The 26,941-nt window shown below is 39.3% G+C and overlaps 1 protein-coding gene across 5 annotated transcripts in view; it reads left to right on the top strand.

The window, feature by feature from the left end:
* Positions 1-745: 745 nt before the first annotated feature.
* The window catches only part of PTPN20 (protein tyrosine phosphatase non-receptor type 20), a 98,174-nt gene continuing 71,978 nt past the window's right edge, over positions 746-26,941 (top strand). Inside the window, exons 1-2 of one of the 5 annotated variants that reach the window (XM_032838095.1) lie at positions 746-800; positions 19,105-19,258. In XM_032838095.1, coding sequence (XP_032693986.1) covers positions 19,225-19,258 — 34 coding nt within the window. In that variant the 5' untranslated portion in view covers positions 746-800; positions 19,105-19,224. Of the gene's footprint in view, positions 801-1,304; positions 1,332-1,355; positions 1,394-14,486; positions 14,609-16,082; positions 16,165-19,104; positions 19,259-26,941 lie in introns of those variants that run through there. The other 4 variants (XM_032838103.1, XM_032838079.1, XM_032838111.1 and 1 more) reach the window with 4 other exon arrangements.

The raw sequence follows: 26,941 nt of genomic DNA on the forward strand, positions 1-26,941 counted from the left end.
TCCTACTTTTGAAATGGTGACCATGTGCTGGAGCTTTCCAAACGCAGCCGCAGTGGCAAGTTCCGCCTGGTGACGAAGTTTAAGAAAGAGAAAAACAGCAAGAACAGAGAAGCTCGAAGTAGCCTGGGAGCCCCGGTTCACCTCTGGGGCACAGAGGAGGTTGCTGCCTGGCTGGAGCACCTCAGTCTCTGTGAGTATAAGGACATCTTCACGCGGCACGACATCCGGGGCTCTGAGCTCCTGCACCTGGAGCGGAGGGACCTCAAGGACCCTGCACAAGGTGACCATGTGCAGAGTTCTGAAATTAGAGACTATGAAAAACAAAAGATAATCAGCCATGGGTACCATCTTTAAGAGGAATCTTACCCTGGCAATGGCATAGGTCACCGAGGAAAAACCAGGGCTCAGATGGAGAGAAGGCATCTACCTATTGTCAGTGACTCACAGAGCAGGAAGCTGACCCCCTCCATGCCTGGACAGAGTGTGGCCGTTTTTGCTCAGTGACACCCCCGCCCCTCCCCTCCCCCGTGCCCCCAAGGATATGGCTGTCTCCTTACACCAACACTGAAGGCTGTGGGCTAAGAGAGGCAGGTCTTGTCATGACTTCAAGGGAACTGGATCTACCACAGTGGGTCTGGTCAGGACCAAATGGAAATAAAAGATAAAAATTTTATAAAAGATAAAAAATTCTAGCATCATGTACTGAGGCAACATTTACATCCTGAATTCCCTCTACACTGACAACACTAACTGAAACTCTCAACTGACCTGTAGCCAACGGACTTCACAGTCTAGCATAGGTTAGTGACTTCTGCAATAGTCTGTCTTGTCCAAAGGGCCCAAACACTATCTGTTATTCCTCTGATAATTCCTCTGATAATAATTCCTCTGATTCCTGATTCCTCTGTTATTCCTCTGATAATGCAAACCCACCTCCCACCCTGTCCCTCGCGACTCAGTGTTGGCTGTCGAGGGGCGGGGTGGGGGCGAGGGAGGTGGTCAGGGGTAGGTATGAACCAAGTGACCGCCCCTAGAGAACATAGTTGTCAGTGGTTCGAGATGCGGGCATGGCTCAGAATGCTGCTGGCATCAGGAACTTAGCTTAGGAAAGGGGTATATACAACAGGGTAGTGGACCAATGACCACAGGGAAGCTCCCGCAGTGTCCGCAGTGAGCGTTGCAGTGCCTCGAACGGCCAGCAGGGGCGCAGTGTCGGCCCCGGTCACTTAGCATGGGTGACGCTCCAGTGTGCTGGCTCCCGGGCGCCTATGGGATTGGACGGCACTGACCTCGCAGGACTGGCGGGCTCCCGCGAGAACCCAACCGGCGAGGTAGGCTAGGGGGCGGGCCGGGGGCGGTTGGGGCCAGGTGGGGCAGGGCGGGGCAGGGCCAGGTGAGGAAAGGTGGTGGTGGTGGTGGCGGTGGCGGTGGCGGTGGCGGTGGCGGTGGCGGCGGTGGTGGTGGGGTGGGGGGGCGGGTGGGATGGGGAAGGATGCAGGAGGCCCCGCTGCACAGCAGCGTGAGAAGGTGGACTTAGGCTCACCCTGTGGTCCCAGAGGGAGATGCCACTGATGCCCCGGGGCCGAAGGAGTGGGCTGTGGCCCCAGACACCAGGAGGCTTGCCTGCACTGGTTTTGGGGCAGGCCCTGGGCAGAGTGAGGCCTAAGTCCACTGCAGCCTGGGGGGCGGTGAGGACTCTCAGCCTGGGCAGTGTGATGCCCAGCTGTACTGTGACATGTGTTGTGGTTCCTGTGTGTGGCAGGTTTGGGGCAGGAAACACTTTGGCTCTGTGGTAAAGAAAGGCCTTGAACTCTCGTTGAGGAGCATGGAGAGGATATGATTGGTAAGAAGCCATAACCAGGTACTAAAGCATGGCCTTAGCTGGCTGGAGCTGGGGAGGTTTAGAGGCCAAGAACTCCATTCCCACTGAAGGACCAGTGAGGGCTGAGGGCCCTAGCAAGAAGCAGCATTAATTCATCAGTTAATTCAACAGCCAGGCACACAGGAATATACAGGATCAAGAGAGTCAGGGTCCCTGCCATGAAGGACTTATATTTCAGGTGGGAGATAGCCAGTCAAGACAGAGTCCTGGGTTTTTGCCTTGCCTACTTTTGCCTCTCTGTTTAATGAGAAGGGGAAAACTGTAGGTGTGGGGGAGTAGGTTTCATTTTTGGAAGGGGTGGAACCAAGAATTAGGTTTTGAATATGTTAGGTTTGAGATGCCTGCTAGGTTTTTCCCCAATGTGTAACATACAAACAACATAGCTGGCAAGAATTTTCCAGTGAACTCTGTGTATCTGCCTTCTGGGTCCTACCATGAACATCTGCTACCCTTGGTTTTTTTTCACATATTATTTCTCTGTCCCTCTCCATCTGTCACCTGGCAGATTTATTTATTTTTATTATGGTAAAATATACATAACATAAATGTGGTAGATTTTTAAGTTGCGTTTTTAGATTGGCCTTTGGAAATTTGAGTCTGAAGTCCTGGGTGATGTCAGAGCTTTGGAATCACTACCATATAGATGGTATTTAAATGAAGGGATTGGTTGAACACCTAGGTTGAGAGTGTACACAAAGAGGAGGAGGGGAGGCCATAAAAGGGAGAAGGTGGTGGTTAAGTGTGGCAACTAAAATGAAGGTGGGGTTAGGATTTTAATCATTTTAACAAGAAAGACTTTAGTGGAGTAGAAGGGTCTTAAAAAAGTCAACTGGATTTTTTTTTTTTTTGCATGATAGAAGAAACTAGAATATGTTTATATGCTGTGGGATTGAACTCATAGGGAGAAATGCATATAAGATAGGGGAACATTGCAGTAGGAAGTCCCTGAATATCTGAGAAGTGAGGAGACCCCAGGGCACATGGGTAGTGGCTTTGAATTGACAGGAACACATATTTCATTATAACTTGGGGGGAAGCCAAGACAACAGGTGTGGATGCAGACGGGGTAGTGGCACCATGTGTTTGTGAGGTGGTTATTGGCCAAAAGGGCACAGGGAGGGGAGAAGAAGTGTTAGAACTTGGAGGAGACACATGTGCTGTTGTCCTTACGGAGAGCGGAAAAGTGAACTAACTAGGGAAATGGGATTGGACTGTCTGGCAGTGTCGAATACCTGTTTGAGATGTGTGGTCCTGAATTTAAAGTGAGCTAAAACCAGTGGGGTAGTATGGTTTTCTCTGGGAATGTTAGACTCTGGAGGTGTGTTTTGGGGATTAAATGAGGTAATATATGAAAGCCATGTAATAAGTGGCAAGCACATGATGAATGTTACGTATTTTTGTTTGACTCCTCATTTTGTTTTTCTTTGGTTTATGCAAATGTAACTGAGGCGGGCTGACCTTTACCCCTTGACAGGGTCTTCTCCAATCAACCCTGAATCCCCTGTTTGCAGCTCTTTGAATATCTGGCTCCTGGTGTGGTTATATGTGTACAGCTTGATAATTGGGGTTGTTGGCTAACAGGGCCAAACTGTAGCAAATGGGGCTTTCATTGTCTTGGACTGGATGGGCTGGGGCTTTGTCACAGTGGCAGTTGTAAAGTTCTTGTGAAACTCTTTCATTTTGCATTTCATATTGGATCTGATGTGTTGGGGATTTACAGACTCTACAGTTCTAAGATCACCAGAAGAGATTTTCAGTTTAATAGGTTGTCATTTTTCCCTGACTACTTGTGCTGTATTGTGATAGAAATAATTATAATACAAGCTGACACCCACAGCTCTTAAAAATGCAAAATACTGTTCTAAGTCCATCACATGCATTGTTTTGTTTAATCCTCACCCCAACTCAAGTGAGGCAGGTACTGTTGTTATCTCTGTTTTTCAGGTGCGAAAATGGTGCAGAGAGGTTAAGTAACTTACCCATAGTACACACAGAAACCTCCAGTTTCTGTTGCAGACTAACTTAAAAAATTTATTTTAAGGCTGCTTGGCCATCACTCCTCTATGTTGTAGGGTAGTAGCTAAGGTAATGGACTGAAGCAAATTGCCTGGGTTCAAAAGCTGCCACTTACTAGCTCTGTGTCTTTGTTCAAATCATTTAACTGCTGTGCACACTTGTGGTTTTTTTAAATATATGAAATGGGAATAATAATAGTATTTGCTTGGTAGGGTTATTGTAAGGATCACATGAGTTAATGTATTTAATAAGCTTAAAATAATGCCTGGTTGTTTAAATGCTATTATCAGCTGCCTGGTAGTGCAGGCAGGGTGATATGTGTACTGATTGATTGACTCCCCTAAAATCATTCCTAAGGGCCCTGCTATGCTGCTGTGTTTAGTGGAGTCTGAAAATTGCAGGGCACTCTATTAATGCTCCTAATTCAGAGATCGCCTTTCCTTAGATTTTATTATTTCTCTGTGGGAAGCAAATATAACAATTTGCCTCTGGGTTCAGGAAACGATTTAGATTTCAATTCGGACTCATCTGACCAGTGAGGTTAATTTCATTAGTCCCGGTACTGTATACCACTTAAAGGGAAATAAGACCTGGGTATTCCATTTTGTCATTCCCAAATAGGCAGCCTAATGGGATTTGGTGAGAAAGACCAGAGGCCTGCATAGCTGTTACCGGGCACAGTGTATGGTAAATGATGTGGGTCAGTAGTCTGCACATTAAAATGGTCTGAAAAGATCTGTAAAATTTAGACTTTCTGTGATGTGTTGTATCAGCTACTGATTAAACGCAACTGGGCAAGCTTGGCATGGGAGGTGGGTGAGAGTTCTAAATGATCTTTGCTGGTCCACAATAGGGAGAGTAAATGCATGGTATAAAGTAATCGTTCCCTGTTGGTTTCTTTTAGAATCACCAGGGGGAGGTTTTATGACGCTTTGCTAAATGACAGGCTCTGTGTGGACAGATTCACTAAGTTATGGCAAGAATCTGGAATCAATATTTTTGAGAGCTCTATGAATGACTCAGATGTGCAATTAGCATGGGATGTCATTTGTGGGAATCAGGTGTTTTTCAGAGCTGACTGTCTTTTAGAATCACAGATCAATTAGCTTTGTAAGACTACGGATAATTCTGGATGTACTTTGCCTGAGATTAATATAGATACTCTAGCTTTCTTTTGATTATTGTTAGCATGCTGTATCTATTTCTTTCCCTTTCTAAAAAATTTATCTTTGTCTTCATATTTAAAGTGAGATTCTTTGGGGGAGGGTACAGAAAGAGAGGGAGAGAGAAAATCTTTAGTAGGCTCCATGCCCAGCACAGAGCCCAATGTGGGGCTTGATCTCACGACCTTGAGATCATGACCTGAACCGAAACGAAGAGTTGGACACTTAACTGACTGAGCCACCTGATACCCCTAAAGTGGGATTATTGTAGACAACTTTTATTTGGGTCTTTTAAAAAATCTACAGACATGTGAATATATTTATTAGACTATTCGCATTTAAAGTGATAATAATGTAATGGAGTTAATGTCTATCATATTTGTAACTATTTTCTATTTATTATACTTGTTCTTTGTTTCTTGATCTTCCCCTATTTTTCTGCTTTTTCTGATTTTAATTCATCATTTTGTGGTAAGTCACTTATGGTAAATCATTTTGTCTCCTCTTAATTAGAATTTATTTTTTAAAGGTTACCTTAGTGTTTGCAATATACATTTATAATAAATTTAAGTCCACGTTCAAATAACATGCTGTTTCATGGATACTCCAATTATCTTATTACACAGTAGTCCCATTTCCCCCCTCTTATCCCTTACATTGTTGTCATTCATTTTATTTATCCATATGCTATAATATCCAGTACATTGTTGCTATTATTAATTAGAAAGTTATTAGATCAATTGAGAAGAAGGAAAATAAACAATTCTGTTTCTACCTTCATTTTTTCTTTCTGTGATGTCCTTTGTTAATGTATGTCTTAGTTTCATGCTTTTTCCTTTTCTTTGAAGAACTTTAAAATTTCCTGCAAAGAGGATATGCTAGTGGCAAAATCTCCCAGTTTTTTTTCTGTTTGTGAAAGTCTGTTTCTCCTTCACATTGGAAAGATAATTTCACTGGATACAGAATTCTAAATTTGGGTTTTTTTTCTCTTAACATTTAAAGTACATCACTCTATAAACTTGTTTGTGTGGTTTCTGATGAGAAATCTGATGTAATTCTTATCCTTGTTCCTCTATAGGTAAGGTGTTTTTACCCCCTTCTTGCTTCTTTTAAGATTTTTTCCTTGTCTTTGGTTTTCTGCAGTTTGAATATGATATGCTTTGAGTATTTATTCTCCTTGGTGTTTTCTGAGCCTCTTGGATGTGGTCTGGTGTCTGTTACTAATTTTGGCAAATTCTTTTTTTTTTTTTAATCATTTTTTAAATTTATTTTCAGCATAACAGTATTCATTGTTTTTGTACCACACCCAGTGCTCCATGCAGTCCGTGCCCTCTCTAATACCCACCACCTGGTTCCCCCAACCTCCCACCCCCCCCACCTCTTCAAACCCTTCAGATTGTTTTTCAGAGTCCATAGTCCCTCATGGTTCATCTCCCTTTCCAATTTCCCCCAACTCCCTTCTCCTCTCCATCTCCCCATGTCCTCCATGCTATTTGTTATGCTCCACAAATAAGTGAAACCATATGATAATTGACTATCTCTGCTTGACTTATTTCACTCAGCATAATCTCTTCCAGTCCCGTCCATGTTGCTACAAAAGTTGGGTATTCCTCCTTTCTGATGGAGGCATAATACTCCATAGTGTATATGGACCACATCTTCCTTATCCATTCGTCCGTTGAAGGGCATCTTGGTTCTTTCCACAGTTTGGTGACTGTGGCCATTGCTGCTATAAACATTGGGGTACAGATGGCCATTCTTTTCACAACATCTGTATCTTTGGGGTAAATACCCAGTAGTGCAATTGCAGGGTCATAAGCAAGCTCTATTTTTAATTTCTTAAGGAATCTCCACACTGTTTTCCAAAGTGGCTGCACCAACTTGCATTCCCACCAACAGTGTAAGAGGGCTCCCCTTTCTCCACATCCTCACCAACACATGTTGTTTCCTGTCTTGCTAATTTTGGCCATTCTAACTGGTGTAAGGTGATATCTCAATGTGGTTTTAATTTGAATCTCCCTGATGGCTAGTGATGATGAACATTTTTTCATGTGTCTGATAGCCATTTGTATGTCTTCATTGGAGAAGTGTCTGTTCATGTGTTCTGCCCATTTTTTGATATGATTGTCTGTTTTGTGTGTGTTGAGTTTGAGGAGTTCTTTATAGATCCTGGATATCAATCTTTTGTCTGTACTGTCATTTGCAAATCTCTTCTCCCATTCCATGGGTTGCCTCTTTGTTTTGTTGACTGTGTCCTTTGCTGTGCAGAAGCTTTTGATCTTGATGAAGTCCCAAAAGTTCATCTTCGCTTTTGTTTCCTTTGCCTTTGGAGACTTATCTTGAAAGAAGTTGCTGTGGCTGATATCGAAGAGATTACTGCCTATCTTCTCCTCTAGGATTCTGTTGGATTCCTGTCTCACATTGAGGTCTTTTATCCATTTTGAGTTTATCTTTGTGTATGGTGTAAGAGAATGGTCGAGTTTCATTCTTCTACATATAGCTGCCCAGTTTTCCCAGCACCATTTATTGAAGAGACTGTTTTTTTCCCCACTGTATTTGTTTTCCTGCTTTATCGAAGATTATTTGACCATAGAGTTGAGGGTCCATATCTGGCCTCTCTACTCTGTTCCACTGGTCTGTGTGTCTGTTTTTATGCCAGTACCATGCTGTCTTGGTGATCACAGCTTTGTAGTAAAGCTTGAAATCAGGTAACGTGATGCCCCCAGTTTTATTTTTGTTTTTCAACATTTCCTTAGCAATTTGGGGTCTCTTCTGGTTCCATACAAATTTTAGGATTATTTGCTCCAGCTCTTTGAAGAATACCGGTGGAATTTTTATTGGAATGGCATTAAAAGTATAGATTGCTTTAGGCAGTAAAGACATTTTAACAATGTTTATTTTTCTGATCCAAGAGCATGGAATGGTCTTCCATCTTTTTGTGTCTTCTTCAATTTCTTTCATGAATGTTCTGTAGTTCCTCAAGTACAGATCCTTTACCTCTTTGGTTAGGTTTATTCCCAGGTATCTTATGGTTCTTGGTGCTATAGTAAATGGAATCAATTCTCTAATTTCCCTTTCTGTATTTTCATTGTTAGTGTATAAGAAAGCCACTGATTTCTGTACATTGACTTTGTATCCTGCCACGTTACTGAATTGCTGTATGAGTTCTAGTAGTTTGGGGGTGGAGTCTTTTGGGTTTTCCACATAAAGAATCATGTCATCTGCGAAGAGAGAGAGTTTGACTTCTTCATTGCCAATTTGGATACCTTTTATTTCTCTTTGTCATCTGATTGCTGTTGCTAGGACTTCTAATACTATGTTGAACAAGAGTGGTGAGAGTGGGCATCCTTGTGGTGTTCCTGATCTCAACGGGAAGGCTGCAAGCTTTTTCCCATTGAGGATGATATTTGCTGTGGGTTTTTCATAGATAGATTTGATGAAGTTCAGGAATGTTCCCTCTATCTCTATACTTTGAAGCATTTTAATCAGGAATGGATGCTGGATTTTGTCAAATGCTTTTTCTGCATCAATTGAGAGGACCATGTGGTTCTTCTCTCTTTTCTTATTAATTTGTTCTATCACATTGATTGATTTGCAAATGTTGAACCATCCTTGTAGCCCAGGAATGAATCCCACCTGGTCATGGTGGATAATCTTTTTCATGTGCTGTTGGATCCTGTTTGCTAGGATCTTGTTGAGAATCTTAGCATCCATATTCATCAGTGATATTGGTCTGAAATTCTCCTTTTTGGTAGGGTCTTTGCCTGGTTTGGGGATCAGGGTAATGCTGGCTTCATAGAAAGAGTCTGGAAGTTTTCCTTCTGCTTCAAGTTTTTGAAACAGCTTCAGGAGAATAGGTATTATTTCTTCTTTGAAAGTTTGGTAGAATTCCCCAGGGAATCCATCAGGTCCTGGGCTCTTGTTTTTTGGGAGGTTTTTGATCACTGCTTCAATCTCATTACTAGATATCAGTCTATTTAGGTTGTCAATTTCTTCCTGGTTCAATTTTGGAAGTTTACAGTTTTCCAGCAATGCATCCATTTCATCTAGGTTGCTTAGCTTATTGGAATATAACTGTTGATAATAACTTCTGATGATTGTTTCTACTTCCTTGGTGTTAGTTGTGATCTCTCCCTTTTCATTCATAATTTTATGAATTTGGGCTTTCTCTCTTTTCTTTTGGATTAGTGTGGCCAATGGTTTATCGATCTTATTGATTCTTTCAAAAAACCAGCTTCTAGTTTCATTGATACGTTCTACTGTATCTCTGGTTTCTACCTCATTGATCTCAGCTCTAATCTTGATGATTTCCCTTCTTATGTGTGGAGTTGGTTTAATTTGTTGTTGATTCTCCAGTTCTTTAAGGCGTAGAGACAGCTGCTGTGTTCTGGATTTTTCAATTTTTTTGAGGGAGGCTTGGATGGATATGTATTTCCCCCTTAGGACCGCCTTTGCTGTATCCCATAGGTTTTGGACCGAAGTGTCTTCATTCTCATTGGTTTCCATGAATTGTTTCAGTTCTTCTTTGATCTCCTGGTTGATCCAAGCATTCTTAAGCAAGGTGGTCTTTAGCTTCCAGGTGTTTGAGTTCCTTCTGAACTTTTCCTTGTGATTGAGCTCCAGTTTCAAAGCATTGTGATCTGAGAATATGCAGGGAATAATCTCAGTCTTTTGGTATCGGTTGAGTCCTGATTTGTGACCCAGTATGTGATCTATTCTTGAGAATAATTTTGGGAAATTCTTGATTAATTTTGCTTTAAGTATTTCTGTTCCTTCCTTCCATCTCTCCCTCCCTCCCTCCCTTCCTTCTTCCCATTCTCCCACTTCCCTCCCTTCTTTCCTTCATTCTCCTTGTGGAATTCCCATCATACATATGTTATACTTTTTTAAATTGTCCAGTAGTTATTATATATTTTGTTCTGTTTCCTGCCCCCCCACCCACTTTCTTTTTCCTCTTTCTCTTTAGTTTGGGAAGTTTCTGTTGACATATCTTAAAGCCAGTTGATTGTTTCTTTAAGCTTTGAGCATTTCCTTCTTATTCTTTTTAGAGTGTCCATCTTTTCATGTACATTACCCATCTGTTTTTGTACATTATTTATTTATTTTTTTTGGTCAGAGCTCTTAGTTATTTTAAATCCATACTTGATAATTTGTATGTGTGTCATATCTGAATGTAGTTCTGATATTTGCTTTGTCTCTCAGATGGTTGGGTTTTTCTTTTACTTGTTTAGAATGTTTTGTAATTTTTGTTGATAGCCAGACATAGTATTCGAGTAATAGGAACTGAGGTAGGTACTTAGGCTTTTAGAGTGAGGTTTGTTTGTTTGTTTGTTTGTTTTTGTCATTCTAGCTAGGAGCTGGGTGCTGTCTAATGTTTCCCATAGCTGTAGGTGCCAGGGATTGCAGTTTCTTCTCATTTCCTTTTTCTTTTTTTAAAAATCTTTCCCTACCTCTATTGTCTTTGGTCTTCCTAAGAATTCCTCCTTAAGTAGAGATTGTGACTTGCAGCTTGCAACTTTTTCAGTTATAACCCACTGCTGACATACTGAAGCCTCATTGCTATGGTAGGGTTTTGAGGAAGAAAAGCATTGTAAAATCTTATGATTAGATCTCATTTTTTAGTGGGCCTGAGTCTTTGGGATGCAACTTTCTGAAATGTTTTTAGTCTTTTTTTATTTCTCTTTACATAACCAGGTGGCTAGAGGAGGCTAGAGTTGCCAATTGCTCTTCCTCCAGGTTGGATAAGGCTCAAGTACTCTTCCTTGGAGTGCAGGCCTTTATCTGGGAATGCTTTAGGGACAATGCAGAATGGTTACTCTGTTCTCCCCTCCCTCATCTAAAACACAGGGGTATTTATTTAAATAATTTTCCTCATGAGAACCTGGTAGAGTTCTTGGAGCTAAAATCCGTACAAGTATTGGGGCCCCTGTAAGTATGGGCCCTTGGTTTTTGTCCTCCCCCCCACTTTGCTCCTTTTATTTTGGAAAATTTCATTCCTTTATACCATTATACATTCATCCAGTGAGGGGCATCTGGACTGTTTTAAGGTTGAAATTATTATGAAAAGCTCTGCTATGAACATTGACGAGCAAGTCTTTGTGCGCATCTAAGTTTTCATTTCACTTAATACATTTCCCTATGTAAATATCTAGGAGTAAATGTGCTGCTTCTGTGGTAAGTACATGTTAAATGTAAAAAGAAACTGTCACACTTGATTTAAAAGCATTTGTATCATTTTACATTCTCCAACTATACATGAGAATACGTAATTTGTCCAGATCATTGCCAACACTTGTAATTTTTCCAAATCATTGTCAACACTTCCAATTTTATGGTAAATCATTTTGTCTCCTCTTAATTAGAATTTTTTTTCAATTTTTAGCCTTTTAAATTTTGAGCTTCCTAGTTGGGGGGGAGTATTGTTATCTTATTGCAGTTTTATTTTGCATTTTCCTGTTATCTAATCATGTTGCAATCTTTTCACATGTTTACTGGCAATTTCTTTACCTCTTTTGGGTGAGTGTCTGTCTTTTCCCCGTTTTTTAAGTGTTGATATAATTGGCCTACAACATATTACTTTCAGGTGAAAAGCATAATGATTCGATATTTATGTATATTGAGAAACCACCACAGTAAGACTAAATGACATCCATGACCACATAGTTGTAATTTTTTTCTTTTGGTAAGAACTTACCAGTCACCTGCTATACATTACATCTCTAGAACTTATTTATTTTATAATTGCAAGTCTGTACCTCTTTTCTTTTTTAAGATTTTATTTATTTGGCAGAGAGAGATAGCAGTAGAGAGAAGACAAACAGAGGGAGTGAGAGAGGGAGAAGCAGGCTCCCCACTGAGCAGGGAGCCCAACACAAGGCTCAATCCCAGGACCCTGGGATCATGACCTGAGTCAAAGCAGATGCTTAACCACTAAGCCACCCAGGCATCCCACAAGTCTGTACCTTTTGACTACTTTCACCTCTGGGGTTTTTCATTTTTGAAGTAGTTCATACTCAGCCTCCAGCACTTTGTAAAACTTAACTGTTTAATTCTTCCTACTCCTTACTGGCTCTGGTACCTTCTGTTGTAGGTAAGCTGATCTCAGCTGTGCTTCTCTGTATGTGCCTATCTCTCCAGATTTTGGGTGGTGATTTGCTTTGCTACCTCAGTTCTCTGGAGGAGCTGAGAAAAAAATCATTGTTTTTTTTTTTTTTTTACTTTCTTCAGCTTTTTTCTTGTGATGGGAGTGATGACCTCCTATCTCTTTGCATGTTGAATCTAAACTAGAAGTCATAATTATCTGTTAAAGAGAGAAAAAAATCCTTTATATTTTTAACATTTCTGGTATTTTTCACATTGTTTTGGGTGTAGTTTCAAATTTCCTTGTGTATCACACATTTTCTTCTAGAAGAACTTCATTTAACATTTAGTGCTAGTATGCTGACATTGAATTCTATTAGTTTCTTTTTTCTTCTTTTTACATTTTTCTATATATTTTTTGTATTTCTATATTTTTTTACTTTTTTATTTCTTTTGACCTCATAATTGAAAGATATTTATGGTGGAAATGAAATTCTGGAATGACAGCTATCTTTCAGCACTTTAAAGATCTCAGTCTGTTGTCTTCTGGCTTCAGTCATTTCTGCTGAGGAATCTCCTGTAATTTTTCTTTTTTTCTAGATACCACCAAGATTTTCTGAATATCTTTGTTTTTCAGCACTTGGACTATGATGTGTGCAATCCATATACCCTCCTGCCCCCACTTGATGTTCTGAACATTTCTTTGATTTGTGATTTCTTATCCTGTATTAATTAAGGGAATTTCTCAGTTGTTCCCTCTTTTGGTGACTCCAGTTATACAGAAATTAGGCCATTTGATAATGTCCCATAACTTCTGAATGATGTTCTGATTTTTACTCCTCTGCTTGTTTCATTTTTATATAATTTCTATTTACCTATTTTCAAACTTAGATTTTTTTTTCCTCAGCTGCAGCTTCAGTTTTCTAATAGCTCCATCTAAGAAATCCTTTATCTATGATAGTTTTTTATTTCTAGTATTTCCATTTGATTTTTTTAAGGTAGTTTCTTGTCACTCTACTGAAATTTTCCACTTGCTCATATATGTTATCTTCCTTTTCCACTTGATCCTTTAATGTTGTGCAGTGACCTATTACTCATTTTAGTCAGAGACTTTATTAAAATCAGCGTTGCCATCCATATTTCTACCAAAATTCTGTTCATGGTGACTTAGGTGTTCTCTAAGAAAATGGGAACTTTGGAGCTCTCTTCTTTTCTTCCAGAGATCTTAACAGAATTGCCTTTAAGTGTCCTTTCATGGCAGTCTAGGCTTTTTCTAGCATGAACCTAAAACTCTTTCAGCCCCTATGCATTACCCAGTTATAAAGCTACTTCTGCATTAAGTATTGTTACAGCAGCACCACTAATTCTCAGTACCAGTTTTCCTCCTAGTGGCTTCAAGCTGCTATAACAAAATACCATAAAAAGCTTAAACAGCAGACATTTACTTCTCACAGTTTTGGATGTTTAAAGTCCAAGATTGGGGTGCTAGCCTGGTCATGTTTTGGTGAGGACTTTTTTCCAGATTGCAGATTGCCATCTTCTTGTATTTTCACATGTGGAAAAAGAGCTGTCTGGCTCTCTGGTCTTTGTATGAGGGCACTAATCCCATTCATGAGGACTCCACTCTCATGATCTAATTACCTCCCAAAGGCCCCACCTCCAAATACCATCACACTGGGGTTAGGGTTTCAATATAAGAGTTTTGGAGGGACACAGACATTCAGTCCTTTATAGGTAGAAACCAGGTGCAAGCTTTTCAGAGTCCTCTCTTACTGAGGTCACACAGAATGTACTTAATTCCCCCAGCAACAAGTTGTGACAACTTGTATGAAATGTTTTATACCAAGGAAGCTCACCTGAGGCTAGGAATTGAGGGCCTTTCTTAGGGGTCAGTCATGGAGGCACATAGTACTTGTGTGACTGATGGTGGTCACTAAAACTCCTGATGCCCATAAAGAAATCGGGTGTTCAACATACAGCACATAGTGGTGTAGGCACAGTGAGCCTCTTTTCTCATTATATACAGTGTAGGCACAGTGAGCCTCTTTTCTCATTAAGGGAAAGTTTTGCCTGGCAAGTTCCCAGATGACAGCCAGGGGCCCCCCTTGCAAGTAGGTTTTTCTAAGTGTAGCAGCCTCAGGCCTGCTATGTCAACTTTTATCTATACATGCATAAAATGTGTATGGTTTGTGACCGTACCCTATAAGTAAATAGTTTCTTGGGTTATATGAGCCAAGGTCTATTGATTAAAGGTATATATATATATTTCAGAAGGGACACTCTCTTGTAATTATGGGCATATGTCTCAAAGAAAGAGGCAGGCAAGAGGGAAGATAAAAAGGAAGAACAGACCAATGGACCTGATGTTGAGGAGGTTTCAGGGAATTTGCCAAAGCAATTTATGTCATGAATGAAACCAACAGTAGAAGATTGTTTATCTTGACACCTAAATAGCAGAACCATCTAGGTAATGAAATCATTTTAAAATGGTGTTTTTAGTAAGCAGTTATTTTTACTAATGCCATTCTAATAATTGAAAAAGTATTTGCTCAACTCAACACCCAAAGAACAAATAATCCAATCAAGAAATGGGCAGAAGACATGAACAGAAATTTCTGCAAAGAAGACATCCAGATGGCCAACAGACACATGAAAAAGTGCTCCATATCACTTGGCATCAGGGAAATACAAATCAAAACCACAATGAGATACCACCTCACAACAGTCAGAATGGCTAAAATTAACAAGTCAGGAAATGACAGATGCTGGCGAGGATGCGGAGAAAGGGGAACCCTCCTACACTGTTGGTGGGAATGCAAGCTGGTGCAACCACTCTGGAAAACAGCATGGAGGTTCCTCAAAATGTTGAAAATAGAACTACCCTATGACCCAGCAATTGCACTGCTGGGTATTTACCCTAAAGATACAAACGTAGTGATCCGAAGGGGCACGTGCACCCGAATGTTTATAGCAGCAATGTCTACAATAGCCAAACTATGGAAAAAATCTAGATGTCCATCAACAGATGAATGGATAAAGAAGATGTGGTATATATACACAATGGAATACTATGCAGCCATCAAAAGAAATGAAATCTTGCCATTTGTGACGACGTGGATGGAACTAGAGGGTATCATGCTTAGTGAAATAAGTCAATCAGAGAAAGACAACTATCATATGATCTCCCTGATATGAGGGAGATGAGATGCAACATGGGGGGTTAAGGGGGTAGGAGAAGAGTAAATGAAACAAGATGGGATTGGGAGGGAGACAAACCATAAGTGACTCTTAATCTCACAAAACAAACTGAGGGTTGATGGGGGGAGGGGGGTTGGGAGAGGGGGGTGGGATTATGGACATTGGGGAGGGTATGTGCTATGGTGAGTGCTGTGAAGTGTGTAAACCTGGCGATTCACAGACCTGTACCCCTGGGGATAAAAATATATGTTTATAAAAAATAAAATTAAAAAAAAAAAAAAGAAAAAGTATTTGCTCAGAGTGTGGCTCATGGTAAGTATGTCAGTTCCTGCGTTACAAGTGGCTATGAGCACTGCTGACACAGAATTCTAGTGCTTTTAAAAATATAAACAAGAAGGTAAGGACCCATGAGGGGTGACAGTTCTTTCTCATTCTCATTGGTGGATAGCAACTATTTTCTTAATGTTTAAACTTCCATTAGTAACTTGATTTTTTAAATTGTTCTTACATAATCACTTCAGTGTGTTTTATTTTACTTTTGTTGAAGTAAACTACTTATCTTTTATGGCCTTTTAAAAATCTTCTTTATTAAGATATAATCATGTTTAAAAATCTTCATCTTGTGAATAAGATATTTTCAGTTTTTCCTTCCCTGTCTCAGTACTTTCTTTTTCTTGTCTGACTGTGTTGGCCAGCACTGCCCATGGCTCCTGGAGGAGCACTTCAGCATGTCATCCCTTCCTGCTCCATATCCACCAAGCCTCACACACACATATTGCAGAGAGTGACCAAGAAGCCACTGATCAAAAGTGACATTTCCTAAGGGTAACTTGACTTTCTATGTGAATATTGGTTATCTTCATAAGTGGTATAAAACATGCTAAAGACGCATGCCGTGAGAATTTGGTCATAGGAAATACAGATTCCACGGAAAGGAACTCTTATTCCTGAGGTAACTTTAGGTAGGGCAGTCGGATACTCAGTACTGGGCATTTGGGTTCCTTTCACTCTCTTCTCCCTAGGCCAACACAGGTCTCAGAGAGAATGGGTCATGATAGAACTTTCAAAAGAATTAGAAGTGCTCAGCCCCAAAGGTTGGAATTACCAGGACAAGGTGCTAACCATGTCATTTCAAATTATATTTTGGCATCTTGCATCTAACATAAAGTCCAATATGCAGGAATGGTCTTTGCTGGCATCTGCTTTAATTCTGAGAGCATTTGAGGCAGACTGAAAATAGCACCTTAACTGGGCCTTTGAGAATATGTGCAGTGTTCATTGACTCTTCCTTGGCACTCTAACTCCTGAAGAAAAATGTCCTGCTGTTGTTTCTTGAGCAAACCAAACACTTGTGTTTTCTTCCTCTTGTGATCGTGTGGGGCCACTTTGTGCCATATTGGAACTTTGTCTATCCTCAGTGCTGTATCCCAAAACAAGTACTATTTTTTAAAAAATATTTTCCCCTTCTCAGGATTAATTCCTTGATTTTCTACACTATAGCAACCTTCTTTAGAGATTGGAGGGAAAGTTTTAATCTAGGGATCTGACCTCTGTAACTTCCCAGAGTTCTTGATGTAGTTATGGAGATTGCCTGGTGATGCATACACATTTTTCATGGAATTAGCTAATCAGCTAATCCATCAAACATTTCTTGAGTGTCTAGAATGTGCTAGTCACTGAACATACAAAAATGAAAAAAATCTGACTTCAAGGTCTTTTTTTAATTTAATTTAATTTTATTTTATGGTTCAACTTGGGAAGATGAGTCCAGAAATCATTGTGAAAAAGGAAATTATAGGGGAAGAATTGCTGGGGGCTTACTTAGTCAAGCATTGGAGGAAGTGGTAATATGGTAAAAGTTTTCACTGTATTTCCTTAAAATTTTCTTTTGCATTTTAATAAATGAAGATTCTGTTTTTATTATATAATTTACTTTTGTAGACTTCATAGACCATCTAGGTTTTAATACAGACTTGTTGAATTGTATAATTTTTTTAAATTGTATAATCTTAAACTATTGCTGATTTACTGTAGTGGCTACACTAAAAAACTGAATTAAGTGTTAATCAGCTTAATTAAGATATTCTTTTGTCTATCTGTCCTAAGATATACTAGATAAAATGTAGAATAAGATATATTTATCCAGTTTGATTGTTCTGTTTCTATAGGCCTATGTCAAACTCACTGCCCTAATAAATGCCAGAAATGGGCATGTGTTTCTGATCAAATTTGTTTGCTCTGGGAGCACTACTGACTTCTGTGAAAGATGTGAAACTGGTGACTGTTGTTTTGGGTTAATATGAATTTCAGTCTACTCATCAGTGTGCTAGAGAGATCTTTCCTGTGTGTGGGGGTGTATTTATATAAAGAGGACAGGTGGGAGTATAGGACCATTCATATGTTTATTGGTGGAATGCAGCATGTAGCATATTTATTTTATTTCTTTCTTTTCTTTTTTTATTTTATGTTTTTATTTTTATTTTTCATTTTTTTGCAATTTTTTTTTATTTTCAGCATAACAATATTCCTTGTTTTTGCACCACACCCAGTGCTCCATGCAATCCGTGCCCTCTCTAATACCCACCACCTGGTTCCCCCAACCTCCCACCCCCCACCGAATATCTTGAAATTATCTAAAAAAAGTTTTAAAGAAAATTCATTTTCTTTGTCTTTAATTAGGATAATATCATTTTAAATATTTTTGGTTCATGTATATGGGAGGCAGAAAGTTGGGCAATATTCTTAGTGTTTTTTAGTTACCAGAAAGCTCACCACTGAAGTCCATGACCACAGTACCAGTCGTGAAGCCACCGCTGTCTTTTCAAAAAAGATCTTTTTTCCCCTTCAACAAAATAGGATTTAAAAAAAATTGAAAGTGTGATCATTAAAATTTGAGATGAAACCATGTTAGAGACTTTATTCAATTTATTATTAATAAAGGAACAAGGAAGATGGCAAAGGTGGTTCAGAGAACATTTGAGGATCCAGATTTTTATAGGTATTTTGAATGAGTGTTAGAATAACAGCACTAGCTTAGATTTAGAAAGTCTGGCTTATTGTCTGACAGAGCAATACATGATAATTTTTAATGTTATATTTCCTATCAAAAATTATTTCTTTCCCTACTGGTTAAAGATCTGTAGGTTAATATGGAATTTTACTAAGTCTAGGATTTAAACAATGAGTTGAAGTTATAGTTCATAACTGAATATTCATAACTGAATAATCCTTGGGAGGGCCTGTTAAATATCATCCTCATATAACATTAAAAGGACATGTCACTTACCCCTACCTTTTTGCCTTCCGTCCATGTTTTAAATAATCTTTAACATCCTGTATCTTGAAATTTTAAAATATGTATGTTTCAAAACATTAACTTTTAGATTCCAATTATAGTAACCCAATATCACTTGCAAGTAGCTAATGGAGGGATTGCCAGACAAAAAATATTCTAGGTTTAACCAGTGGAAACAACATAACATAATTTTACAGGCCTATTATGGCAAAGGTTAGAAAAGAAAAAAAATGCTTATTCTATCTGAGGAATTTTGATAGATTGAACATGAACTACTTGAAGACAGGCTCTGTAGTTAGTTCTTACCCATTCAGTGTTGAATCCCCAACATCGAGTTTAGCTGAAGTGTGGTGTTAAGAGAGTTAGGTCACTGAGATACAGTGACTGACCAAATGTCGGTAGTAATCTGTGAAACCTGTGGAAACTTCAGCTGTCCAATAGAAATTCCTTTGCATTGTGTGTTTGACCAGGTGAACAACAATTGTGTGCTGGCCCCAGGATGCCATTCAGACCTTCTGCCTGACTCTCGGGGCACAAGGCTCAGTACCTGCAGAAGCATTTTACCTACCTCATCCGGGCATGGGGACAACATGTCTTCATACAGGAAGGCCGCAAAAGAGTCTGGTAAATTCTCGTGCCTCTCATACTTTGGGGGGGTGTAAGGAGCGGGGGAACAGAACAGTGGTTCTCAGACTATGTATGTGGGAACCACCTGTTAATTTGTTAACCTGCAGGTTTTGATTCACTGGGTCTGTGCACGAACTCAAGATTGTGCCGTCTAACAAGTTGTCACACTTAAGAGTAGCGGCGACTAGAGTCTTGTGTTTTATTTTACTCTTTCCAAATAACATTTTTTCCAGTTATGTAAATAATAATAAGTTACATATATAGCATGTAATATATAATTTTTATACAGTAATAAATATTATATATTTATTGCAGAGAATCTGGAAAATACAAACAAGCACAAAAGCACAGAGAAGGTGGCTTTTGGTATATAGTACTAACAGTGTTCTAATGAGATGCCACTGTCTCCAGGTGACCCATACTGTCATTGTCTTGTCTCCAACACTGGTAGCTTACTGTCATTTTTCAACATTTTTTAAATCCCTTTCCTCACTCTTTTTAAGTTCAGCTCAGCTGCTGCTCCCTCTTCTCTCCTGCCCTCCTTGTTCTCAGTGTTGCTCCCCGCTCAGAGGGCTAAGCCAGCGCTCTGCAGAGGGTCGTCCTTGCTGGGCTGCTTCTCTGGTCTTGCAGCTCTGACTCCAAAAGTCCTTCTGGTCCTGTCTACATCTGAAAGACCCAGAAGCACCTTGCTTCTTCATTGTGATACTACTTACCCGAGCACATTTGTGGTCTCCAGTTTTTTTTTTTTTCCTTCCATTATAGACATTACTATTGACAACATGTTAATATTTATGGATTTTATACTTGTGCTAAATTCTTTCTTTAGGATAAAATCTCAGGATTGGGATCTTTGAGCTAATGGGTCTGAATTTTGTGTTGCTTTTATTCTCTGTTGCCACCATTATTTTCCAGAAAATGTTAATCCTATTACCAGTAGTATGTTAGTTATACTGTAACCTCCCTTTGGTGTTATTGCAGCCAAGAAGGTAATTTAGTTTTTATGAAATGGTATTTTGAGCCTTCTTTTTCCTTCCATTTCTGTGATTACTTTTCAGGACTATGTATTTCATTTTATGTAACTTGATTTTTTGAAAAATCTGCTTACTGCTTTTTCCTTTTTGAGATAACAGTGCACTAACAGTTCATCAATTATTTTTGAACTTCTATTTAAGAATCTGATCAAATTATAGAGTTTTACTGGAGATTTTTTAAATATAATTTTGAATCAGTTTCTTTCCTATTTTATGCCCCAAACACATCATTCCTTTATTTTAGGTTTCATGAAAAGTACAAAAACAACACACACAAAAAATAGTGGAGGCACTCATTTACTTAAGACCTTTGCAATTACTGTGCAAGTGACCAAACTGACTGGTTCCTTAAAAGAAATTATTATGAAAGTAGCAGTTGTCATATTTTATTGGTAAAATGTTTTAGATTCTAAATACATATGGCCATTTATAGCTTTGTTCTTTTATTGCCACCTAGTGAATGGTCTCTTTTCTCAAGGAAAGAGTGTGCTTTGCAAAATTGCTTTGGAAACTGTATAGATGGAATTAAAGTCCACAATAAGAGAGACAGACAGAGCAAGAACCAAGTTACTTTGAATGAATTAAAATTTTTAGCCAGTCCCCAAATCACTTATTAGAAACATTTGTAGTTTTTGCAGAATTCCAGCTGGAATGTGTATTTTCTTTTCTGGGCTTCCTTAAGGTTTTTTAAAATATCCTTATTAGAGTGCCTATATTATTGTTTCACATTCTAGTTATTTTTATACTTCCCTATTGAAGGACAGACTTCTGGAGGGTAAAGGTTGAGTCTTTCTTCCTCTTTGCTTAAGCACACTTGGTGCTTTATATTGTAGATATTTAATAATGTTTATTGAGTTAAACATTATTGCAGAGCTGCTTTTCATGATGAAAGAGAGAGAATAGAAGAGGTACTACTAATCTGTAGTTTCTACAATACGTTGTCCTTCAAGAAATGACAGATTAGCAGTTTTGATTTATGGCAAATTTCTATTACCAAACAGATCATTTGTGAGCCCCTAGGAGAGGATGAAATGATCTTTTAAGAACTGAGTTTCACTAAGAACAAGACAGGTTAAACCAGTTTCTAACTAGAGTAGTCTGGAGCAGCCCTGCATCAAGAAGAAGCTTTCCTCATCCTGATAGGGTAAATGTTCTTCTTCCTGGCCACCCTAAGATTAGGATGACCCAAACCACCAAACACCAGGAAATCTCTTGCTTGAAACATTTGATGGCCCTAAAGCCTCTCCTGGAATCCCATTGCGAAATGAGATAGGTGCTTGAACTTAGCAGTGCTTGCTGATGTCAGAAGTCATCCCTTTTTGATTCTGAAAGTGGTAGAATACTCAGGAGATTTAGTTACTAATTCAACTAGTTAACTAGTCGCTTAGATGTCCTCTTGGCAAAGTCTTTGTGAAGATCCTCAGCCTTCTTCATGTTTTAGGCTCCTTAAAACTTAGCCACAGTAACCTGAAATTTTAGGTCATCTTGTTGCTTGAGATCCAATAAAATTTGAATTAACAAAACCATGTAGGACCTGAGCTAGCTAGTCCAGGGTTTACGCTACTCTCTGTTAGTTCCTGAGAATCCTGGAAGAGAACACAGTTCTCATTATGGTAAATGTCCTTGCCAAAACTCACCGCTGGGTTCTTTATGCTAGTTCACCTTTAGTTATTTGAGAAAGAGATATTTCTTTCTCACCTTCCCACCCATGTATCTGAGAAAGGGTGACATTCGCATCTTGTTTTTAAGGCCTCTCAGTGCATGCCCACCTATCAGGATGCCAGCTGGGGTATTTAGAGGAGTTACTGGAAAATACTTTTGATTCTGTGTCTTGTGTGGGTACAGTGACAGGCTGCATAGCTCCCAGATGCTGAATTAATGTACAACAGGCTATGAAATCAGTCCATGTATCTTATATAGTAATTATATCCTTCCTTCCTGGTTCTTCTCTATTGAGAACCATCCTGACTCTGGCCATTGGTCGAGGAGTATCCATCCACAACAAGGTTTTATGGGATATAAATACACCAGGGGCTGCTACTAGGGTTCAGCTAATATGGCATTGCTTTCCATTGGGAAAATCCCACAGGCAACCTAGACTTGCTCAACTCCCATGAAATCTCTGTTATGTAAACTTTCAAGAAACCATATTCTGGATTCTCCCTGAATCACTTAAGTAATACAGGTGACTACTTCTCTACTATCATACCTTCATTTGTTCACATTCTTCCTGTCTTTTATTATTCCTGACCATTCCCATGGGCCCATGGATATTGTCACATATCAGGACTTTCAGAACATGCTCTACAAATAGTCTCCTTCAAGGCATCTTCAGGGCCCGAGGCAAGGAGAAAGGCTAGACGCCAAAGGAGTTCGTAGGAACTTGAGGCTTAGATTTCTTAGGGACAGGATTTCAGACTGGGGAAAAAAGGGACACCTTACCTTATCCCAAGGCTAGGGAATCTGGGAAGGAGAAGGGTGAGACAGGAGGTGTTCTGTCCATCCTGGTACTTTTATAAACATTCATGTCTACCCCTAAGCCCCATATGAGCACACATAAAAATGGATCTCTGATGTCTTCATTTTTCATGGGACTCATTAATTTATGGTCTTATATGCCTTCTATGACTTACTCCTGCCCTTCTAGCTGTCTACTTCATATTTCAGTCCTTGAATTGATACCTAGTATTACTTCTCTGGTTTTAACCTTTTACTTTCCTTCTTTGATTCTCATTTGGGCTCTTCTTCTGACCAAGGGATTTTCATGGTTTTGAAACAATACCATTTGCATCAACTAATCTAGAATCCATGAAGGAAGGGCAATTTCCCGCCACCCTAACAGAAAAGCTTTCCATGTTGCCCAACACCTTGCATTTGTCTAAAACTGGGAAAAGTCTTCTTTTTTTTTTAAGATTTTATTTATTTGTCGGAGAGAGAGAGAGAGAGCATAAGCAGGCAGAATGGCAGGCAGAGGCATAGAGAGAAGCAGGCTCCCTGCTGAGCAGGGAGCCTGATGTGGGACTCAATCCCAGGACCCTGGGATCATGACCTGAGCTGAAGGCAGATGCTTAACCAACTGAGCCACCTAGGCATCCCTAGGGAAAAAATACTCTTATTGCTAGAGAAACATGTAATAAGATTAATAAGATAGACCACACAATGACAGTTGATAGCAAAATTCATTGTTCTGTGGACATTTATCTAGTGCATGTTCTGGCCTGGGCACTGTATTCTGGGTTGGAAGTAGGGAAGTGGAGAAAGCATGGTCTCTCCAAGGAGATTACAATATACTGTGGAAATGTGTATGCAGGTAAATTGTAATACAAATGGTAATCCTATAATAGTCATATCAGAAATGTGCTATAGTGATCTCAGATTTGTAAAAGAGGCTAAAGGTAAAACATAGTAAGAATTAAAATTGATGCCTTTTGTTTATTATGTTAAAAAGTTCATTTTTGAATATGACCAGGGCAAGCTCTGCTTAAAATATATTTAGGAGACAAGAACCTGAGTGATCCTTGCACTGAAACATGGTAGATGCAGTACAGGCTTTAGTGTATGCCCCCTCTGTAAATCCTACTGAAGAGGAAGTGAAGAAAGGAAAAGATGTAAACCTCCAAAGACATCTTGACAGGAGAGGAGACATTAGCAGATGAAAAAGGCCAATCATTTTGGAAGGAAAGGAGGTGGGCAATGCCTTTAGCAGGGCAGAGAAGAAACCCACCTGTCGGAAAGGGTTGGGGTAGGAGAGCCACCAAGTAGAAACTGTCATAATTCTGGAACTATGAAATGTTTAGGGATTTAAGGTGCTGAGTGAAACAGTATAATTGTGTAGAGTCTGTCTTAGAACTTTTTAGACACCTAGGTTTCTTCTATTAGCCTGAGCTGCAAGATAAGTGTTCTTCTCCCACGTTGGCTGACGATAGGAGGCTTGCTCTATATAGGCGATTGTGGAGGAGTTGGTTTGGAATGGGAGTGGGCTGCTAGACTGAAAATGGGCAAGTAGTTAAAAGTCTACACTTAACATGAGGTCAAGAGTCTTCTTCCCTCCTTCCCCTCAACTGGCCTTTTTTCTTCCATTCAACTCTCAACAAGGCTCGCAGCTAGGTTTATACTCCCCAGGCAGGAAATCAGAGGACTTTTCCCTGGGGAAATTGACTGGGTGGAGAAAAGATCCACAGACTTTGGAGAATTCTCAAAGGACAATGTGTGTATCTCCCTGTCTCTTTGAATTTTCATACAACAAGGATTACTTACTACTAGCCAAAAAGCCATACAGCTACATACATAGCTCCTAATTGCCTTCTTAATATCTCAGTGTTATGCATGAATGAATAGCCAAAGGTGACCAGATAGCTAAAGAAAGCCTTTGAGTAAAATAAGCTAATGGGGGAAAAAATGAATCCAGAGACAATACAAGTAGAAAGCAAAAAAGTAAATACTGTAATTAATATACTTAGAGAACTAAGAAATAATATTGCACAAGAAACGTGAACAAGATGGTCAAAATAATAAGCAGAAAGAGCTCTGAGAAATTTAGCAACACTTAGCAGAAATAAATATCAGAATTGAATACAAAATTGGCAAGGCAGGAAACAACAAATGTTGGAGAGGTTGTGGAGAAAGGGGAATACTCTTACACTGTTGGTGGGAATGCAAGTTGGTGCAGCCACTTTGAAAAACAGTGTGGAGTTTCCTGAAAAAGTTAAAAATAGAACTACCCTATGACCCAGCAATTGTACTACTGGGTATTTACCCCAAAGATACAGATGTAGTGAAAAGAAGGGTCATATGTACCTCAGTGTTCATAGCAGCAATGTCCACAATAGCCAAACTGGAAAGAGCCAAGAGGCCTTTCAACAGACGAATGCATAAAGAAGGTGTGGCCCGTATATACAATGGACTATTACTCAGCATTCAGAAAGGACAAATACCCAACATTTTCATGGACATGGATGGAACTGGAGGGGATTATGCTAAGTGAAATAAGTCAAGCAGAGAAAGATAATTATCATATGATTTCACTTATATGTGGAACATAAAGAATAGCATGGAGGACATTAGGAGAAGGAAGGGAAAAATGAAGGGGGGGATATCAGAGGGGGAGACGAACCATGAGAGACTGTGGATCTGGGAAACAAACAGGAGAGTTTTAGCAGGGAGGGGGTGGGGCGATGGGTGAGCCTGGTGACGGGTATTAAGGAGGACATGGATTTCATGGAGCACTGGGTGTTATATGCAAGCAATGAATCATGGAGCATTACATCAAAAACTAATGATGTACTCTATGGTGACTAACATAATAAAATAAAAAAGAATTGAATATAAAGTTAGATCTATTTTTCAGAAAATGGGATAAAGAGACAAAACAGAAAAAAGATTAGATTAGAAGATGAATCCACGATAGCCTGTCTGTAACTAATAATAGGAATTATGGAAAAATACAGTGACTGAGAAGTTACTTACTGAAGAAAAATTTCCAGATGGAAGGACATGAGTTTCTAGATTTGAGAGTGAGCTCAAGTACCAGCAAAACAAAAGGCAAAAGAGACACCACATCAAGGAACATTATTGTGAAAGTTCCAAACACAGGGAGAAAATCCTAAACATTTCCAGTGAGGGAGAATGAAAGAGTCACAGGTAAAGAAATGTACTCTCAATTATTATTAGCTTCTCAAATTATCTCAGTGGAAGCCGCAAGAAAGGGTTTCTCAGACATGAAGTGTCATCACATTTATTTTCAAGGTGGAACAAAAAAGAAATTGGAGGGAGTGGAGTAAGGAACTGGGGTTGTCAGCCCTGGGGGAGAGAACTGAACAGTAGATGTTACACCAGTGAGCCAATGTGCCAAGAGCTATTGTGAAGGGACACATTCTGTGGTGCTCCAAAGTGCAAGGGTGGAGTCAGAGATTACACAGGGAGACTGGCCCAATGTGCTAATGGCTTGTGCTAGTCCATGATTAAATCGTGATTGTCTGAGACAAGCCTATCCAAGTTTGAGTAGAATCATATAAGTGAATATCTTTGAGAGATTGCTAGACTTTGAAGTATAAAATCTAACTAGACCATGGGAAGACCATGGGATGTGATTATGATGATAAATGCATTATATAAACAGATTAGTAGAGAGGAAGCCATCTTGGTATAGGCACAAAAAATGGGTCAGTAAATCTCGCAGGTTTTTTTTAGTTAACAGAAAGAAAGTTAACAGAGCCCTGCATTTTTTTAAAGGTTATTTAAAAAGTACAGTCTAGTAAACTTCAAGGTTCTTCATTTATTCAAATCAAATTTTGAAAGCTCCTGATTGACCATAGACACAATCCCTTTTTATTCTAAAGGTCAAAATCATATATTCTTGAAAAATCACTCTGCGTTCCAGTGTCACTTCATTTAGCTACATTGTATTAGCAGAAAACACTTACAAATAGAGAAAAACTCTGTCTCAGATAATTTATTCAACTCATTAAACAATCAAGGAGTAGTGCTGGTTGAAAGAACATTTTGAGGAACAAGGTATGTACTGTCTATTAGGGAAGGCATTTTGAAATAAGTTTGCTGAATTAGAAGTTAAAGTGATTAATGTTCTATAGGGCATCGAAACCATAACCTTTTCGGTCAGACAGTCATCTTAACAAAATGATATTATTAA

This window comes from Lontra canadensis, unplaced genomic scaffold (assembly GCF_010015895.1).
Source record: "Lontra canadensis isolate GAN:19392208 unplaced genomic scaffold, GSC_riverotter_1.0 scaffold3, whole genome shotgun sequence".
In the NCBI taxonomy this organism is placed as follows: Eukaryota; Metazoa; Chordata; class Mammalia; order Carnivora; family Mustelidae; genus Lontra; species Lontra canadensis.